This window comes from Myodes glareolus, chromosome 12 (assembly GCF_982192425.1).
Source record: "Myodes glareolus chromosome 12, mMyoGla1.1, whole genome shotgun sequence".
NCBI lineage: Eukaryota > Metazoa > Chordata > Mammalia > Rodentia > Cricetidae > Myodes > Myodes glareolus.
In genome coordinates this window covers 83,522,995-83,540,511 of record NC_142037.1, presented here as the reverse complement: position 1 = coordinate 83,540,511, position 17,517 = coordinate 83,522,995, and the positions used below count along the sequence as shown (strand labels likewise).

Here is a 17,517-nt window from a genome sequence, read left to right as displayed (position 1 = left end):
TAAAATTAAAATGCTTAGATAATCACAGTTAAGAACTGAACATCTTTAGGAGGACTTCCTACATCTACCAGGCCTTTCTTCCGTGGCAAGCCTCATTAGGGTCAAACAACGGTTACTAGTGAATGAGGTTTTAAACACTTCACAAAGGAAGTGACAACCAAGTGAAGGACATGACTAGATGATAGATGGAATATTTCAGCATAAGGACTTGGTCATTAATAAGCAATGACAAACCAGAAACAGAGTAGTGATCATCATCTTAAGTCCTCTATTTTTTGTTTCTGCAGTAGCATGCAAATATCGAAAACCTGGAAGTCCCATCTGGGTCATTCCGATTTGAAATAGTTTCCAAGCATCCAAGTAGAGATGATGGACAAGCAACAGTGACCTGAAGCCATAGCTGGGTAGTGGGTGCTTGCTTTACATGTGCCAGGTCCCGGGTCTGGTCCCTAGCACCAAAGAGATGGGTGATAGCACAATAGTTACATCTTCTTACCCTACGCCTCTCTCCCGCTGGAGAACACCATGACAGCAAAAAACGGATTCTTCCTGGTCACTCTTCACATCTAGTGTCTCTTCACACTCAGCCCAAAAAATACACTAATTAAAAAACCCAACCCTCAAGGGTCAGTGATGGCACGCACCTTAATCCCAGTACTCAGGAGGCAGAGGTAGGTTTGAGGCCACCCTGATCAATAGACCGAGTTCCAAGACAGCCAGAGAAACCCTGTCTCAGAGAGAAAAAAACACAACCCTCAAAATAATGAGCTGTACTTTCTTTGTAAGAAGGAAGGAACTTTTCACATAGTATTGAAAGCAGTGTGCTAGACCCAAAGAGGGGGCCACTGAAAAGCAACAAAGAATCTGAAAGTAGCTCCACAGCTTACCAAATGGATAGTCCCTGGCAGCTCATTGCATTTCTGCAGGCATTGCACCCAACCTAAATCCAATGCACTTGCATAATTATGTGTATTTCTATCTAGCACACTACAGAAACCAAGTGATGAACACAGTATTGAATTTCTATTGTCAACTTGATCACATTAATAAACATCTTTGGATGCATCTGTGAGGAAAAACCACTGAGGCAGAAGGAAGACAGCTGGATATGAGTGACACCATCCCATGAACTGAATAAAAAGAGAAAAAGCCCTCTGAGAACTGACATTCCCCTTTCTCAGCTTTTCAGTTGGTAGCAGAAAGAACAAAAGGAAGGAAGGAAGGAAGGAAGGAAGGAAGGAAGGAAGGAAGGAAGGAAGGAACCGAGAGAGAAAGAGAAAAAAAAAACACTTCCACTATCATGCTGCCTACTCCATGACGGACTGTGTCTGTCTGAACTGTGAGCTAAGATAAAACTTTCTTCTCTGAAGTTGCCTTTGACCAGAAACTTGGACACAGGAATGAGGAAGGACACTAATGCAGCATATACGCAATGATGCTGACACAGACTGCTGCCCTACAAACACTGGAGCATCACAACAAAGCCACACTGCGTTTTCTAATATTTGAGTACTTTTTCCAAGAGGTAGTACTTCTAGTCCTCCTTAAATAGATACTCAGAGAAAAATGAATCCATGATTCAGTACTATTTCACATCACAAGGTATAACAACATTAAAATAAATATGTTTCCTTTAATTATGTCATTCAAATTCACTGTGTGTGAATATTGTTAAGGATCAAACTCAGGGTGTCTTGTTCTAGTTAGGCAAACCCAACCACTGAGTTGCATCCCAGTTCTCACTTCTTTCGACCTGTAGAAAGTGCTTTTGGAAATCTGCCTTTTATAATAATGGGAGGGTATGTCCCAAGACCTTCTTAACTTTTTGTTAATAAGAATTTTTTCTGCTAAAGCATTGGTATAGTAAACAGAAGACCAAGGTTGGTGCCCTGCTGGGGCTATGGAGCTGCAATTTTGCTGTTTGGGTTATGGGACAATAACAGGAATAATAATTCTGTCCTTTTGTATACAGTAAAAACTTAGGAACAAACGAGGAAAATGTTGTAAGTCTCTCTTTGGGGTTTTGTTTATTTAAGGTCTGGTGAGCTCAGGACATGTTGCTCTCCCTCCAAGAGCATTTGCTGAGCATTTGTGAAGCCTTGGGTTCCACTTCCAGCACAAGAAAGAAGAAATGTTCTGTGAGATGGCCAGGTACATAAATATATAAATAAATCTAATAATCCATATGTGAAGATATTAATACCAAGGTTTTTCTCCTGTCCAGAAGCAATTTCTGCCCAACTCCTGAATAAAGTCACAGTCCTTCTTCCCCCCCCCCCCATGACTGGTTTACCCTTCACGCCAGGGGGTCTAAGTCATCAATCACTTAAGCTGCTGTGCTGGGTTGTGACAATTTAGCCTGCTAAGCTCACAGCTCCCAAGGGAGGGTGCTGGTTGCAAGTTTGACTTCTGTTGCTGCTGACCACTCTCACGGACTGCACAGATAATGGCCTTTAATAACAACGACCCACAGGATAACACTTCCATTAGCCGTAATGTTGCCTTAATTATGTTAATAAATAAAGGACACAGTTTGGTACAAAGTTTTATTAAATTTGCCAGTGTTTAAAATTTTCGAAAGACTGTGTGTTCATCTGTACAGTGTCACTATAAATTTGTCTACAGATAGATACAGTTTGCTTATGGATTTATGCTGCATTTCAATTTATTTTCTAATGGAGCTCAATTTATTAGCTCCATTTCCTCAAAATCTGTACATTTCTAACTGATAGTTTCATGACAGATGGCTCTAAGCATGCTGGGCACAGAATGGGTTTACCTGGCATAAAGAGACCACCCACCATAGCAAAGGGGGGCCCCACCCCTATCTGACGCTAGAGTGTTTTCATGGCTGAAAAAAAAAATCACTGCTTTGATTTTTCCATAGCTTCGTATATTAAATATTAATTGCTCTCTGAAATGCTTGAATTATTTTTCATCTTGAAAAATAAAGACACATAAATTTTAGTTTTGAACCCAAGTCATTTATGCAGTAGCAAATAAGCCAGAGTACTTATGATGAATCTAAGAGGCTAAGCAAAACAAAAACAACAAACAAACAAAACACCCATCTTAAAAAGAAAAAAACAGAAGAGAAGGCTAAGCAAATTCTTAAAGGACTCTGAAATTAGAGATGTACTCTAGCACATTAAAGGGAGGGGCGGCTACTTTAAAATGCAATCCACAAAGCCAACACAATTGACACAATTCTCTATTTTTATATGCACAAAGCAAATTGAGGTTATTTTGTTGAAAAATAAGAGAGTGATGGCTGAATTCAGCTCACATATATAGTGAATTCAGCAATAATTGTATTTTTTAAATACACAACCTGACAGGCACTATGGTAGATAATAATGAATCAGCATGGGAGCCATTTAATACACTTCTTGATTAACTCATTGCCTGTCCGGTTCGCACAGACATGCTTACATGTCATAATCGTCATAATTCCCATAACCCCCACCGCTAACACTCCAGCACCTTGATTAGTGCGCAGCTCCCAGACGGGCCATTGCTAACGCTGTAACTCTCTTCCGACTCCTGCCACTGTCCTGCAGGATCTCCAATTAAATAGAATGCCTCTGATGAGCCGTATTAATGTGAACAAACTCCTGCCAGGGATCCTATCCTATTCCATTTTGCCCCGAAATGTAGAGGAAGTAATTTAGCTAAGCCAAGATAATCAAAACATTTAAAATTGAGAGAGTATAATGTTTCTGCAAAATAAGTTTTTCTAAAGACAATAATAGCAGAAAAGAAAAAAATATGTCCAAACATTTCAAATGCATTCTTCTCCTGATTAGTTCTTCATTGAAAGGTCTAGTGTTTCAAATTTGCATAAGTATATACAGCATATTCCTGATCTTAAAAGGAGACTAATGGCTAAGTTTTATGAGAAACGTGAACAACAAGTTTTTAAGCAACTATGCCATTTAAAAATCCCTTGATTCACTAGACCCAGAGGTTCTGGACTGTAATAGTCCCAGCTACTCACTTCAGTCCAGAAGCTCAGACAACACAATAAAACCTCATTCTAAAGCCCCTACTGTCACCCCCCACCAAAAAATTTTAACAGCATTCTGACTGATTACCTAAGCGTAAGAACTAAAACTAAGTTGATGGAACCAAGTCCTCCCTTCCCTCCGTGTGCAGCACCAGGGCAACTTCCAGGGGCTTTTCAATGTTCAAACACTTCACTGAAGGATGTCAGTTATAAACATCTGTTTAATACTGATAAACACTCAGAATAATCTTGGGTCTAAACATTAGGAAATGTTATGACCTACAAAGACCAACTGGATCACAATGGCCAAGATCTTAACATATCCTTTAGTAGTCAAGGCAACTTGAGAATGTTTCTTACAGGGCTGGCAAGATAATCCAGTAAGTAAAGAGACTTGATACCAGTACTGATGCCCAGAGTTCAATTCCTACTCCCCACAAGGCAGTGGGAGAAAAGACTCCTGCAAGGCATCCTCTGACCACACACCTAATATGGTGCATGCATCAGGCCTGGAGAGTTGACTCAGCTGTTAAGCATTGGCTTCTCTTACAAAGAAGCTGGGTTCAGTTCCCAGCAACCACAAAATGGCCACAACTGTCTGTATGATTCCAGTCTTAGGAGCTCCAACACCCTTTTCTGGCCCTTGTAGACACCAGGCATACACGTGGTGCAGACATACATGTAGGCAAAACAATCATACACAAATTAATAATAAACTTAATGTAATAATAAGTGTATATAAAAAGAATATGCTACTTAACTATATCACCTTAGGAATAATACTGATAGCGCACAAGCCTAAAATTCTAGCTATTAGAGAGGCCAAGGCAGGAAATTCTGTGAGTGTCAAGGTTTTCTTGGACTACAGATAAGTTCAAGAAAAAGAAAAGAACTCTAACTCTTGTCCAGTTTGAAATGATGAAAAATATTCTGAAATCACCTATAAAAGGGGAAAATGCTTGTGACTGTTACATTTCAATAATATTAATCTTGGTAGATACCTAAAGTAAAACTAGAGATGAGCTAACCAAGATATAGATATACTACTTCATAATGATATATATTTAAAGAAATGGAAAAAAAAGCTATTCCAACAACTTCCTAGAATGTTAAGTGTTCCCCTCAGGTCCCTTATACCACAGCCTACATTAATGTATTCCAGTTCCATTTACCTGATCATTACCCTCCGGTTTGTTCAGCTGGAACCAGCATACACTAATTACTCAGGCATCACGATGTCCTATTTGTCCTCTGTTCCTCCCCAGCCAGCAGGGGAGTATTATCAAGGGTAGGAATGAAGAGTGATGACTCCCTCACTTTACTGTCAATCACCCCAGAGCACTCCCAGGAAACACCACTCCATCTCATTACAGAGTCCTAAGGCTGAAACTCAAGCACCCACCAGGAATCACACTCTAAACAGCAGGTTTGGGTAAGATATGAGTCACCATGAATACTTTCCTGATTTTAGGGTCCTGTTTCAAAGCTATAAATATCAGATATTGCTCATTTAAATTCAGCATGACTGTACACAAAGCAATAAAATGGGAGTACAGAAAAGATATGGTCAAAGGTTGAAGCACAGAATCATTTTCCTCGATGAAATGAAGAGTCTTCACTTTTTAAATTTAACCTTGATTAAATATATAGTTTAAAAAATTAATTTCTAACTTCAGTGGTTTAATAAAAATATTTTATTCCTTTATGTGAAAAAATATTTTTTATCTTTTTACTTAAAATACAAGAAATGAACGGATGCTATCTGAGAGCATTAGGAGCAGAAATACGACAGTCTCTAATAGGTCTCCGCACTTCTCACCAAACTAAGGTAACTACCAATCACTAAAACAATTATAAAGTTCTGATCCCTTAATTCATATCTTCTCTGAACTACCTAAAATCACAGCAAACTAGAAACTAACAGTGCTAAGATGTTCTTTCCTTGCCTTGTAAGTCAGCAAAATAATGATGAAGCCCTCATTAGCAAGTCAAGAAATTCTCTCAAAACATCAAAGTATCCCTCTGGATTTATGCAGACCTGTCTCCTCTTGTGCTAACATGAGGGGCCCTAGCTTACCCCAGCTGTAGAATGTGCTTTTCCCTGTCAGCTTTCCTAGGACACCTCTAGGCCAGCAGTGCTCAACCTGTGGGCCAAGATCCCTTTGGGTCACCTACGACCATCTGAAAACAGAGATATTTACATTAAAATTCATAACAATAGCAAAATTATAGTTTTGAGGTAGCAACAGAAGTAATTTTATGGTGGGGGGCCCACAACATGAGGAACTGACTGTATTAGAGGGTGGCAATGTTAGGAAGGTTAAGAACCACGGCTCCAGGCCATTCTTCTATATTATGCTTTGTTCAATTTCAAAACAAAAATACTGTGTTTACTAGGGTTTAAAATGAAAAACATACAAAATAACTTAGAAATGATTAGTATTTAAAATACTTAGTTTTCCGACATAAAATCTGGAAGTCCTCATTTAGGTCTTAAAACTTTGATGTTAAAAGTTCAAATCACATAGTTTGCAGACTAGAAACTCAAAATTATTTTGCCTTCATTGCCCACCATTCTATAGCTCTTGTCTTAGTTCATTACCTAGTATGTCTGAAATGCTATTAAGTCGTCATAGTTAAGGTCTTGAGAATAAGATGACCAACTTCAACAGATGCATCAAAAAGGTCCCCAGCCCCTCCACATGTGAGGGCACAGCTAAAAACATTCATCTCTTTATGGGGGCAATTCCTAAAAAGCAGGAAGGAGACCCACACCAACCGCCACATTTTCCAGGTCGCTTACCTTGACTTTCTAATCTCTACAATAATAAAGCTAATTTCCTATTGTGTATAAGTCAGCTCATTTATGGTACTGTGTTGCTGCCGTTTAAACAGAATAATCAAGCAAGAATGAAAACAAGACTCAAACATCTAAAATCAGGAGTGAAAATGGAGCTATTGCCATGCCCCTCACAGAAATAAAACACCAACAAAGAAATACCCTAAACAACTTCATACCAATGAACTCCAAAGCAGACGAAGTGGGCAGATTCCTAGACACAAACAAATTCAAATATTGACTAAAAAAACAACAACAGAGCATCGGCAGTCAAAGAACAAATACCCACAGAGAAGCCAGATCCAGGCCTCATAGATGAATTGTACAAACACTTAAAGAGTGCCAACGCTTTACACGTGTTCCTGACAAAACAGAAAACTTTTCAATCCATGAGGCCAAGATAATCAATTTTTTGTTTTATTTTGCTTAGTTTTTGTTTTTCAAGTTCTCTGTATAGTCCTGGTTGTCCTGGAACTCACTGTGCAGACCAAGCTGACCTTGAACTCACAGAGATCCACCTGCCTCTGTCTCCCAAATGCAAGAATTAAAGGGGTACACCACCTCACCCACCCTACTAAGATATTTTAATACTGACCAAAGATAGGAAAACTGCAAAGCAGTGTCCTCCACACTAACAGACAGTCAACTCAAGGATGCCTCCAGTTAGTTTCCGCCTCACAAAGAAAGCAAGAGAATTTATATAATTCAGAGGATAGGTGTTTGGCTAGCAGGCACAAAGCCCTGGGCTTGATCCCCACCCAGCATGCAATGAACTAGAAATAGGGGCACAGTGTTATAATCTCAATACTTGGGTGTTGGCGACAAGAGAATCAGAAGTTCAAGATGATCTTCAATTCAATTACAGAGTCTAAGTACAACCTAGGCTACATGAGATGTTGTAACAACAACAACAAAAGACAATTTTGAAGAATACATTGAGCATGGAAGGAGCTAGGTCAGTAATTAAGAGCACTTGCTGCTCTTGCAGAGGACCAAGGTTCAGTTCCCAGCACCTACATCACAGTTCACACCCATCTATAAGTCCAGTTCCAGGAATTCTGATGCCATCTTCTGCCATGTAGGGGTGGTGTGGGATGTCCTTCTGTATATGTGTTGCTTTTATTGGCTAATGAATAAAGCTGCTTTGGCCTATGGCAGGGCAGAATATAGTGAGGCTGGAAAGGATAGAAAGAGAGAGTAGGCGGAGCCAGGGAGACACCAGGTAACTGCCAAAGGAAAAGGACCTTAGAAACCTCACCGGTAGGCCACAGCCTCATGGCGATACACAGATTGATAGAAATGGTTTAATTTGAAGATGTAAGAGTTAGCTAGGAATATGTTAGAGTCATTGGTCAAACAGTTTTGTAATTAATACAGTTTCTATGTGATTATTCAGGTCTGTAAGGCCGGGAAAAGAACAAGCAGTCTCTGCCTACATAGGGGCATTGCACAAACGTACATGCAAGCAAATACTAATATATATATAATAAAAATAAATCTTTAAAAAATAATAAAGCAGCAGTTCTCACATTATCTCATTATTACCACATGAGAAATGAAAGTTATTATTACTGAAATCATCGAGTTTTTAAAAATTAGCAAGGAATCTAGGATCAATTTTTTTCAAATCAAACTATATATACAAAATCAATTTAACTGTTGTTATTAGAAGATATTTTGAACACAACCATTAAATAAATTATGTAGCTAACATTTATTTTTAGCAAATTGGTTTGCAGTTCTTTCATCTAGATTTTTGAAAAGAAAGTTACAATAAGACAGAATGAGAAACAGTTTCGAACAGAACACATTTTTAAAACCACTACACTTTAAAGGGTCTTTCTACGAAGTTCATTACTAAACTACAAAAGTGACATTATCAAAAATAGAGCAAAAGGACAAAAACCAGCGACGTAAAAGTACAGCTACAGTCCACATCTCAGTCCACAGGTCCTAACACTCGGCCCTCTTTTCCCATGGGATTCTTCCTACCACTCATAGTTCATTGCTGCCGGAAAAGGCCTGCTGTGTTAAAGACGCCACCTAAAATTATATACCATTCACCGCTTTATGCTATACCTTCTTTTGTTCAGATCCAATTAGCATGGGCCTACCTCTCATTATCAAACTTTCTGCTGAATGCATTACGCCTTTAGGAAATATGGGACAACGACAGCATTCCCTTAGTGATCCTGGAACTATGCTGGGAGATGTTCATAAGCGGGCACTGTGCCAACAGAACTGTCCTGTGCTTGGTTTTAATCTATTTGTTGACCAGCAGTAAGCTGGATCGTTAAGACATTATAATACTTCCGTTGTGTTTGTGATGACAGTGAATAATTAAATAGTTTTTTAAATTGAATACACCTTTTGCAAGTAAAGGAAAAATAAGGCAAATATCCTTTCATTTCTAGCCTAATGGAACCAAATTAAGTCCTGCTTGAAACGAAGTAAAAATATACTCACAGAACTGGCGTCAACATCACTGTGAATGGCAACTGTCTTGATTCCCATCTTCTTGCAAGTTTTAATAACCTAGTCAAAACATATCATCTGTTAACCAAGACCTATATGCAAAGGGGCTGTAATCCATTTCAGATAAAAACAGAAAATAATTCAAATTCTACTCACCCTACATGCAATTTCTCCTCTGTTAGCAATGAGAATTTTATCAAAAGTCTGACAAGAGACAAAAAAGAAAACTGTTACTCTTTTTAAAAAAAAAAAAAGATTTTTCCACAATTAACAATAAATATGTTTCCATTAAACAATTACTCTCTAGAGTAATATTAAATACTATAAATAATATGTTCATTTACAACCAGAAATCAATTAAATTCATGTGGTGTTGACTAAGTTTTCTGTCCTACCAGGTCCCACAGCCGTTCACACAGAGGTCTACATTAATTATAACCTGATTGGCCTATCAGTTCAGGCTTCTTATTAACTCTTATAACTTATATTAGCCCATAATGCTTGTCTGTGTTAGCCACATGGCTTGTTACCTTTTTCGGCGAGGCAGTCACATCTTGCTTCCTCTGTATCTGCATGACAACTGCAGACTGAATCTTTTCTCTTCCCAAAATTCTCATTGCCCTGTCTCTACTTCCCGCCTGGTCGCCCTGCCTCTACTTCCTGCCTAGTGACCTGCCTATACTTCCTGCCTGGCTACTGGCCAATCAGTGTTTATTTAAAATACAAGTGACAGGGTACAGACCATCGTCCCACAACAATCTGGTAGAAATAGAGTGTATTCTTGCATCTTAGGAAAGACATTATTTTAGCCTACATTTGGAAAGCTGAAAATCTCAAAACTGGAAAAACTTCAGAAGTCTTGATTTGGCACACACAGCTTATTCTCCTAGGCAGCCTGAGACCATCCTTGCTGCTTAACTGGTAAACTCTTAACTTAATGAAACTCTGAGCCCATCAGTCTTGATCACAGAATCTACTCACCCAGGCCTCATATTGTGAGACCATCTACCTTTCATTGTCCAAATGGTCACAATAAATTCCTGTTAAACAGTATGTATTTCCTAAGAAATGTGGTACACTTGAAACAGTCAAGTTTTAACCAGCACTACACAGACTGCATCTGGTAGATGTGTCAGATCACTGCTGTTAGTTACAGGCTAAGCGACCGTTGGCACAAATATATTGTATAAGGTATTGTCAAATCATAAAAACATAGTAAAAGTCCCTCTTACTTCCTGTTCAACGGTGACTCCAAGTCATTCTGGTGTTGCCCAGGATGGAAACCAACAATTCCACATGTTCTCCTACCCTGGATTCCCAGAAAGCACCTCGCACTGGAGCATGAGCGGGGACAGAAGCCTGAGGGTAAGCGTACTCTCAAGAGGGTGAGCACTTGTGACTACTAAGGAAGGGGTTAAACTCTCCCACCCTCACAACTGAATTTAGGTTTCAGGTCTCTGAGAAGGGCAAAGCAAGTGTCTCTCCCAACAATGGGCGATTTATCCACACTGCCCTTGCATTCAGGGTCTAGGGAGAGAAACACAGAAGGCCTAAGCTAGCCTCACAGTGTCTCAAGGACAAATCCAGCAGCCCCCTTCTGAGTCATGTCAGGACTTGCCCAAGCTTGTGCAAGCATGTCTCAAAATTATAAAGACTAAACCTCAACCAATTAAAAATATACTAATGTAACTGCTGCTGGCTTAACCAATTACGCATGAGATGACCTGACTGCCCCTCGCTATGCCAGAAAGAAACCTGCACGCTCATCTCAGGGTCGTCACTATTTTGCACAGGTAAGCGGCCCTGCAAATGTTTATATTAATAAACGCCCTTTGCTTTTATATACTATTTGAGTCTGGAGTCTCCTTCAGCATTTCCTCAGACCCTTATAGGACTCATTTCTACGGCACTAGCGCCAAACTGTCTAATCAGTAAGAAAACTGTGAAAATCAGTGTTTGCATTTGACATGTCTTCTATACTCAAACACTGTACAAATTCAATATAAATCATCACATCAATATTCCAGCCATAAATTTTCTTTTAAATAAATCAGACACATAGATGCCTCAAAAACTTTTTTAAACATATGTATTTTTATGAGTATGAATGTTTTCTCTGAATGCATATGTATGTACATACATGTGTGGGACTGGTACCTATAGAGGTCAGAGGAGGGTTTCAGATCCCTTGCAAGTGGAGTCACAGATATGGGGTGTGGAGTCTGGGTTGTGGGGAACTGAACCTGGGTTCTGTGCAATAGCAACAGGTGCTCCAGCCCCCTCAGAAATTCTAAAGCACTGAAGATACGCCCTGGTCCCCGCCCCAAAGGCATTCTTCCAGATCTCTTCTTCCAGAATGTACCACACAGGAGTAAACTAACGTTGAACTCCCCCTCTGCACCAACTGATAAACAGTACAGCATAAGTGCTAGGCTGAAAATTGGTCCAGGATACCAGGTACAGCAGTGGCAGCATGAATAGGGTGTATAAAGGCAGGCACGCTAAAGAAAAAGGTCACAAAAAGCTACAAGGGATTTTTAGTTTGGCCAATGAATTTGATAAAATAGGGGGCTTTATGGGGTGCCATTTAAGGAGTAAAGACATTATGTTATATGTAGAGGACCATGGCGAAAGCAGTACTCTGAAGAGAAACACCAACGCACAACTAAAACCCAGGAGCTGAAGACAGAGGGGGACAACTGTGGGCTGCTCTGTAGCTGCACTAGGGATGGCACAAAGTTTCCCAAAGGTTTTATGTTTGTTTGTTTTGTTTTGTTTTTTGAGACAGGGTTTCTCTGTGTAACATCCCTGGCTGTCCTGGGTCCTGGAACTCACTCTGTAGACCAGGCTGGCCTCAAACTCACAGAAATCTGCCTGCACCTACCTCCCGAGTGCTGGGATAAAGGTGTGCATCACCACCGCCCAGCTCCGAAGCTCTTCTTAATCATCCTCTCTATGCCTTTTCCTGCTTCCCTTCTGTTCTTTGGGCTTGACCAAGTGCTAGCGGAACTCTAGGCCGCCGACCATGAGAAGGAACAAGCTCATCGTGTCTCCTGAGTACTCCATGAGGAAGGAGAGCAGCGCTCTAGCGCATCAGCCACTGAATGCTTCTGCGCAGCAGCACAGCAGGCCGGGCCACGGGAACTACGGGGAAGGCCTGAATCCTACACAGCATTAATGTAAGAGAACACGGTGATTGCCATGAGTATTACAATGCGGGCACTCTAGGTTGCACCATAAATGCCACCTGAGGTCAAGCTTGTAAAGACACACCCTCACATGGTGCTGGCCCACACTAACTTGGGGCCACTCAAACTTTCTGCTCTCATCCAGACAAAGTACTCTCAGATTAAGTCCTTATTTTAATGAACATACATGAAACAAGTTGACATGTTTGTTATTACTTTGGGACACTTTAAGAACTAACCACGCCCACCCAGCCACTTCTGACCTCCCCCTTCGCCATCTTTTTCTCTCTCTTGTGTGGTTGTCTCCTGTCGTGTGCACACGTTTTTCTCTGTCTCTGTGTCTTTATGTCTTTATATTTGTCTATCTCTGTCTCTCTGTTTTTTTATTTCTTTTTAAGTAATAAATGTTTACCCTTATGTTTATTTACTATGTCTTGTGAGCCTTTTATCCGCTGTAACCGCCCGCCTGACTCCCCCGGCTGCATGGCGCTGCAGGGACTCATGGCCATCCTTGTCGGACTCCGCGAGCTGCCCAGGACTTCCCATCATCATATTCATCATAAAAGAACAAAAATGTTAAAACTTAAATCTTTGTAGGGACAAGCAGGGCTGCACACACCTGTAATTCCATCACTGAGAAGGGTAAGGAAAGAGGATCATGCGTCTGAGGCCACCCTGGGCTACAAGATCAGATCACATCTCAAACAAGCAAATAAGTACAAATACTTGACCGTGCATACTTATACAAATAGATGCATTTTTATTAATAAATAAATTTCTCCTACCTTAATTTTGGCCTGATATGAGTCACTAATAAAATGATGAGTAAGGAAGAAATCGGGGGCTAGAAGGAAGGCTCAGTTGGTAAAGAACCATGTGCAAACTTGAAGATCTGAGTTCAAATCTCTAACAGCTACAAAAACACCTGAGCGTGGCCATTTGAGTGCCTGCAACACCAGCACAGTGAAAAGTAAAAGCAGGGGCTCAGCCACTTGGTGCCCAGGAAGACCAGCGCAGTGAGAGGTGGAGATGAGGTCCTTGGGACTTGCTGCAGGCCTAATTACAGGTTCAGTGAGAGACCATCTCAAGGGAGTTAAGTCAGTGGGACACCAGGTGTCCTCCTTTGACCTCCACAGAGACATACACACAAGCACACATGCACACACGTGTAAAAGAAGAAAAGGGAAAGGAAGCCTGTGATACTTCAGCAATATAATAAATAATTATAATATCAATAAAATTCAATCCATCCACTGAACATCATGCGGCGACAAGAAAGTAAAACCATTCTAACTTAGCTGTTGAGAGTGTTTATAAAATACTCACTTTTTCTTGAGGGTCATATCCTGCAGAACTGAGGCTTCGTGACACCACTAGGCACTGCTGTGAATAGACAGGAGTACGCTATTAAAAAATAGAAAAAAGTGAAAGCAATTAAATTCTTGTGGGTTTTATGTTTTTTCAGAGTACTTCTTCAAGTTTGCTTCTAACTAAGATGTTCAGTCTGTATATGCAATGCTAAGAGCATAACTTGGTTATCAATCAAAGGGAAACCATAACTGTAGACTCATCCCTTTGACATGTGAGGGGAAGCAAAGGTGTGAGAAGGAAACATGGAAACGGGAGTGAGGGCAAAGGGAGGAGCACCCACCAGAGGGGATGACCCACCAGAGAGAGATGGGTGACCCACCAGAGGAGGGGGTGACCCATCAGAGGGGGGTGACCCACCAGAGAGGGGGGTGACCCATCAGAGGGGGATGACCCACCAGAGAGGGGGATGACCCATCAGAGGGGGGGTGACCCACCAGAGAGGGGGGTAACCCATCGGGGGGGTTGACCCATCTCAGAGGCAGCCTCTGAAGGGTGTAGCAAGTATGTGTTTCAGAGGAAGAACACCCAGCTAACATTCTCAAGGCCCGCGTACTGTGACTTTAAGGCACTTTGATTTCTCAATTCTAACAGTGATAGTAACAACAAAAAGTTCCTTTTTTATTTGCTGAGTCATTACTTTTTTCCAGCACACAGGGATTTGTGGATAAAAATCTGAAAATAACGAAGTTCACTCCTAGTGTATTTTAACTATTTATGGAGAAAGTATATCTTAACGCCTTAAGACATCAAGAAAATAAGTAATAAAAATTGTAACACATATGGGATGGAATCTGACTATGTCTCTGACTGAATGTCCTTATTATTGGTTTGGGTTTGGTTTTTTTTTTTTTGTTTTTTTTGTTTTGTTTTTTTTTTTTTTTTTTCTTGAGAAAGGAGCTCACTGTGCAGCCCTGGCTAGCATGAAACTCAGTATGTAGACCAGGTTGGTGACAAACTCTCAGAGATCAGCCTGTCTCTACCTCATGAGTACTAGAATTAAAGATGAACGCTAAAATGAACAAAAAGTAATAATAACAATAAGCTAAATAAATTAAGCACCAAAAAAGGTGGCCACTACTACATCCTGCTGAAGGTCCTTAACCAATCTTGCACAGCTGTCCTTCACACGTCTGTGTGTCATTTCATGCTCTCTTTGTGGTCTATTTAAACTCTACACGCATTATTCAAGTTGGCTTCTCTTTTTTAGTTTGTTTTTCAAGACAGGGTTTCTCTATGTAGCCCTGTGATACAGAAATGATGGGGAAAAGGGGTAAATTAGTAAACTGACTTTAATCCAAAAAACAACTGTTAATTTTAAAATATTGTACATTGGTATGAATTTTAGCTTATTGATACAAATTTAAAGTTATTTCTGTTATGCTATATATATGTTTCTACTCTTCTTTAGGATATTGTGATTATACAACTCATTTAAGATGCAACATATAACTAAGAAATACAGATTAAGAGTCGTCTATAATAGCAAACTTATAGTCCTGTTAGTTAGGTTTCGATGGTCATGCAGAGAAATAGTTCAGCTAGAATGGCAACCTTCAAACACTTCAAAGACTTACAGAATATGGCACTCAAAATGTTTTAAGAGCTTAGACTTTTCTCAACAGTGAGACATGGCTGCTCCTGGTAGCACCAATTACTTCAAAGAGGATGATGGGCAGCAAAGAAACTCCTATGGAGTTTGTTTTCTTTATGACAAAACCTAGCCATGTTGGCAAAGAAACTGCCCTTGCCTCAACTGCTGACAATTACTGTCCACATTGGACCAGTAGAACACGAGAAAGGTGACTGCAGAACTTTGCCAAGACAGATATGCTTCACAGGAAAGTCTATCAGATATGCTAGGCCTGTTGACCAAAGATAGATGCCCAATAATTGCACTTGAACTTTGTCCAAGCAGCTTGAGGTGCCTTTCATAAGGTACCATTTCACCCCCTCTGAGGACTTTTGTTTTATTTTGTTTCTCGGTTTTTGTGGGTCTTTTTTTTTTCCTGTTTTTCTTTTTCTTTTTTTTTTTTGTGGGGGGGGGGGAGTTCTTTGAGACAGGGTTTCTCCGTATAGCTTTGAAGCCTGCCCTGGAACTCACTCTGTAGGCCAAGCTGGCCTCGAACTCTCAGAGATCACCCTGTTTCTGCCTCCCAAATATTGGGGTTAAAGGCATATGCCACCACCGCCTGACCACTTCTGGGGTCTTTGACAGAGTTGAAGACCTGATAGTCATAGTTATAGTTTTTCTTAGTTATGAGCTTACTAATTAAAGCCTTTACACTAACAAGGAAAGAACGAAATGGGAAGGAGAATGAAATTGACTGTATTATGTCCACATCACATTACAGGCCAAGACCACATTTAATTTTCCTTCTGCATTACCACAAATTCTATATGCCAAATAGCTGAATTCTACCAGTTTTTAATTTTTCAAAGGTCATAGGGGCTAGAAAACTTTATTTTTAATTTAAAATTAAATTAAAAAACAATGGCATCTTCCACACTGAAGTTAGGGCCTAACTAACTTTGAAAGTGATGATTTGGGTGAAAAGGGGATGATGTACCAAGAAGTCCTCCCAATCCCCTCCATGTTCAGATAAAAATTCAAGCCATTAAACTTCCAAAAAGTTAGTAAATATTTTTAATGGAAAATAAGTTTTCAAAGAGCTGAAAAGAATCAACCTTTTACTGCCCTCAGTTAGTTGAACCACTACATAAAGTTCAAAGTCATCACAAACTTAGTAACAAAGATAATATTCCTTTCTCAAAAAAAAAAATTGCAAGATAGCCTCAACCAACTCTAAAAACAAACTGTAAGAATAAACTAAAAACAAACCTCAAGTGCAAAAGCTAGCTGGGCATTTCTCCATGTCTGCTGGGTCACATATGCAGTGAGCTACACAGCAGCCCTTACAGCTTCGCCTACGGAGCAGAAGAGCTGGCATGCTGACCAGCTCTCCCTAATACTACGGCCACACAATGGTCTACTGCAGCACTGTGCCAACCTACTCTTTTAAAAATAATGCTATTTTAGCCAGGCATGGGGACACAAGGTAGAGGTAGGTGGATCTCTGAGTTACAAGGCCACCCTGCTATACAGAGAAACCCTGGGGGGGGATTAATTTTTTGAAATTTTCATATAATGTATCTTGATCACATTCTCCCTGCAGCTTCTCCCAAATCCACCCCTCCTTCCCAACTTTGTGCTCTCTCTCTTTTTACCTATTTCACAGCAGATACCCTTGCCTTCTGTCTCTTATCTCTCTGCCCCTCTTCCTCAGTGTTCCCTAAATCCTTAAATGTAGGATTGTGTTATGAATGTCTTAACTGGGCACAGATACCCTAAGGACAGTTGATCTCCACAGTCAGACCACTAAAGGCCTTCCTTAGCCGCAGAAAGAAGCCTCTTTGGTGCAGGTGAGAACTAAGGACAAGATCTAGACTACAGTTAGGAAACCGGTAGTAGTGGGTTCTCCCCTAAGACCCATGACCTCACTAGCTACAAGTAATGAGTTAAGTTCATAGTGCTACACATCACGGGTCCTGTCCTATTGAGTGGTCTTAGGTCCAATTAGATGAGTGATGGTTACCCCAGGATATAAGTGTGATTATTCCATCTTTCAAAATATCTTTTA

At 40.2% G+C, this 17,517-nt stretch overlaps 1 protein-coding gene across 5 annotated transcripts in view; it reads right to left on the bottom strand.

Moving 5' to 3' along the window:
• The window catches only part of Pcca (propionyl-CoA carboxylase subunit alpha), a 306,130-nt gene that overhangs the window by 274,080 nt on the left and 14,533 nt on the right, over positions 1-17,517 (bottom strand). For 4 of the 5 annotated variants that reach the window (XM_085698173.2, XM_085698172.2, XM_048422206.3 and 1 more), the window contains exons 2-4: positions 13,835-13,912; positions 9,477-9,524; positions 9,312-9,380 (exon numbers count right to left, since the gene is read on the bottom strand). In XM_085698173.2, the coding sequence (XP_085554299.1) occupies positions 9,312-9,380; positions 9,477-9,524; positions 13,835-13,912 (195 nt within the window). The remainder of the gene's footprint in view (positions 1-9,311; positions 9,381-9,476; positions 9,525-13,834; positions 13,913-17,517) is intronic. The other variant, XM_048422205.3, reaches the window with a different exon arrangement.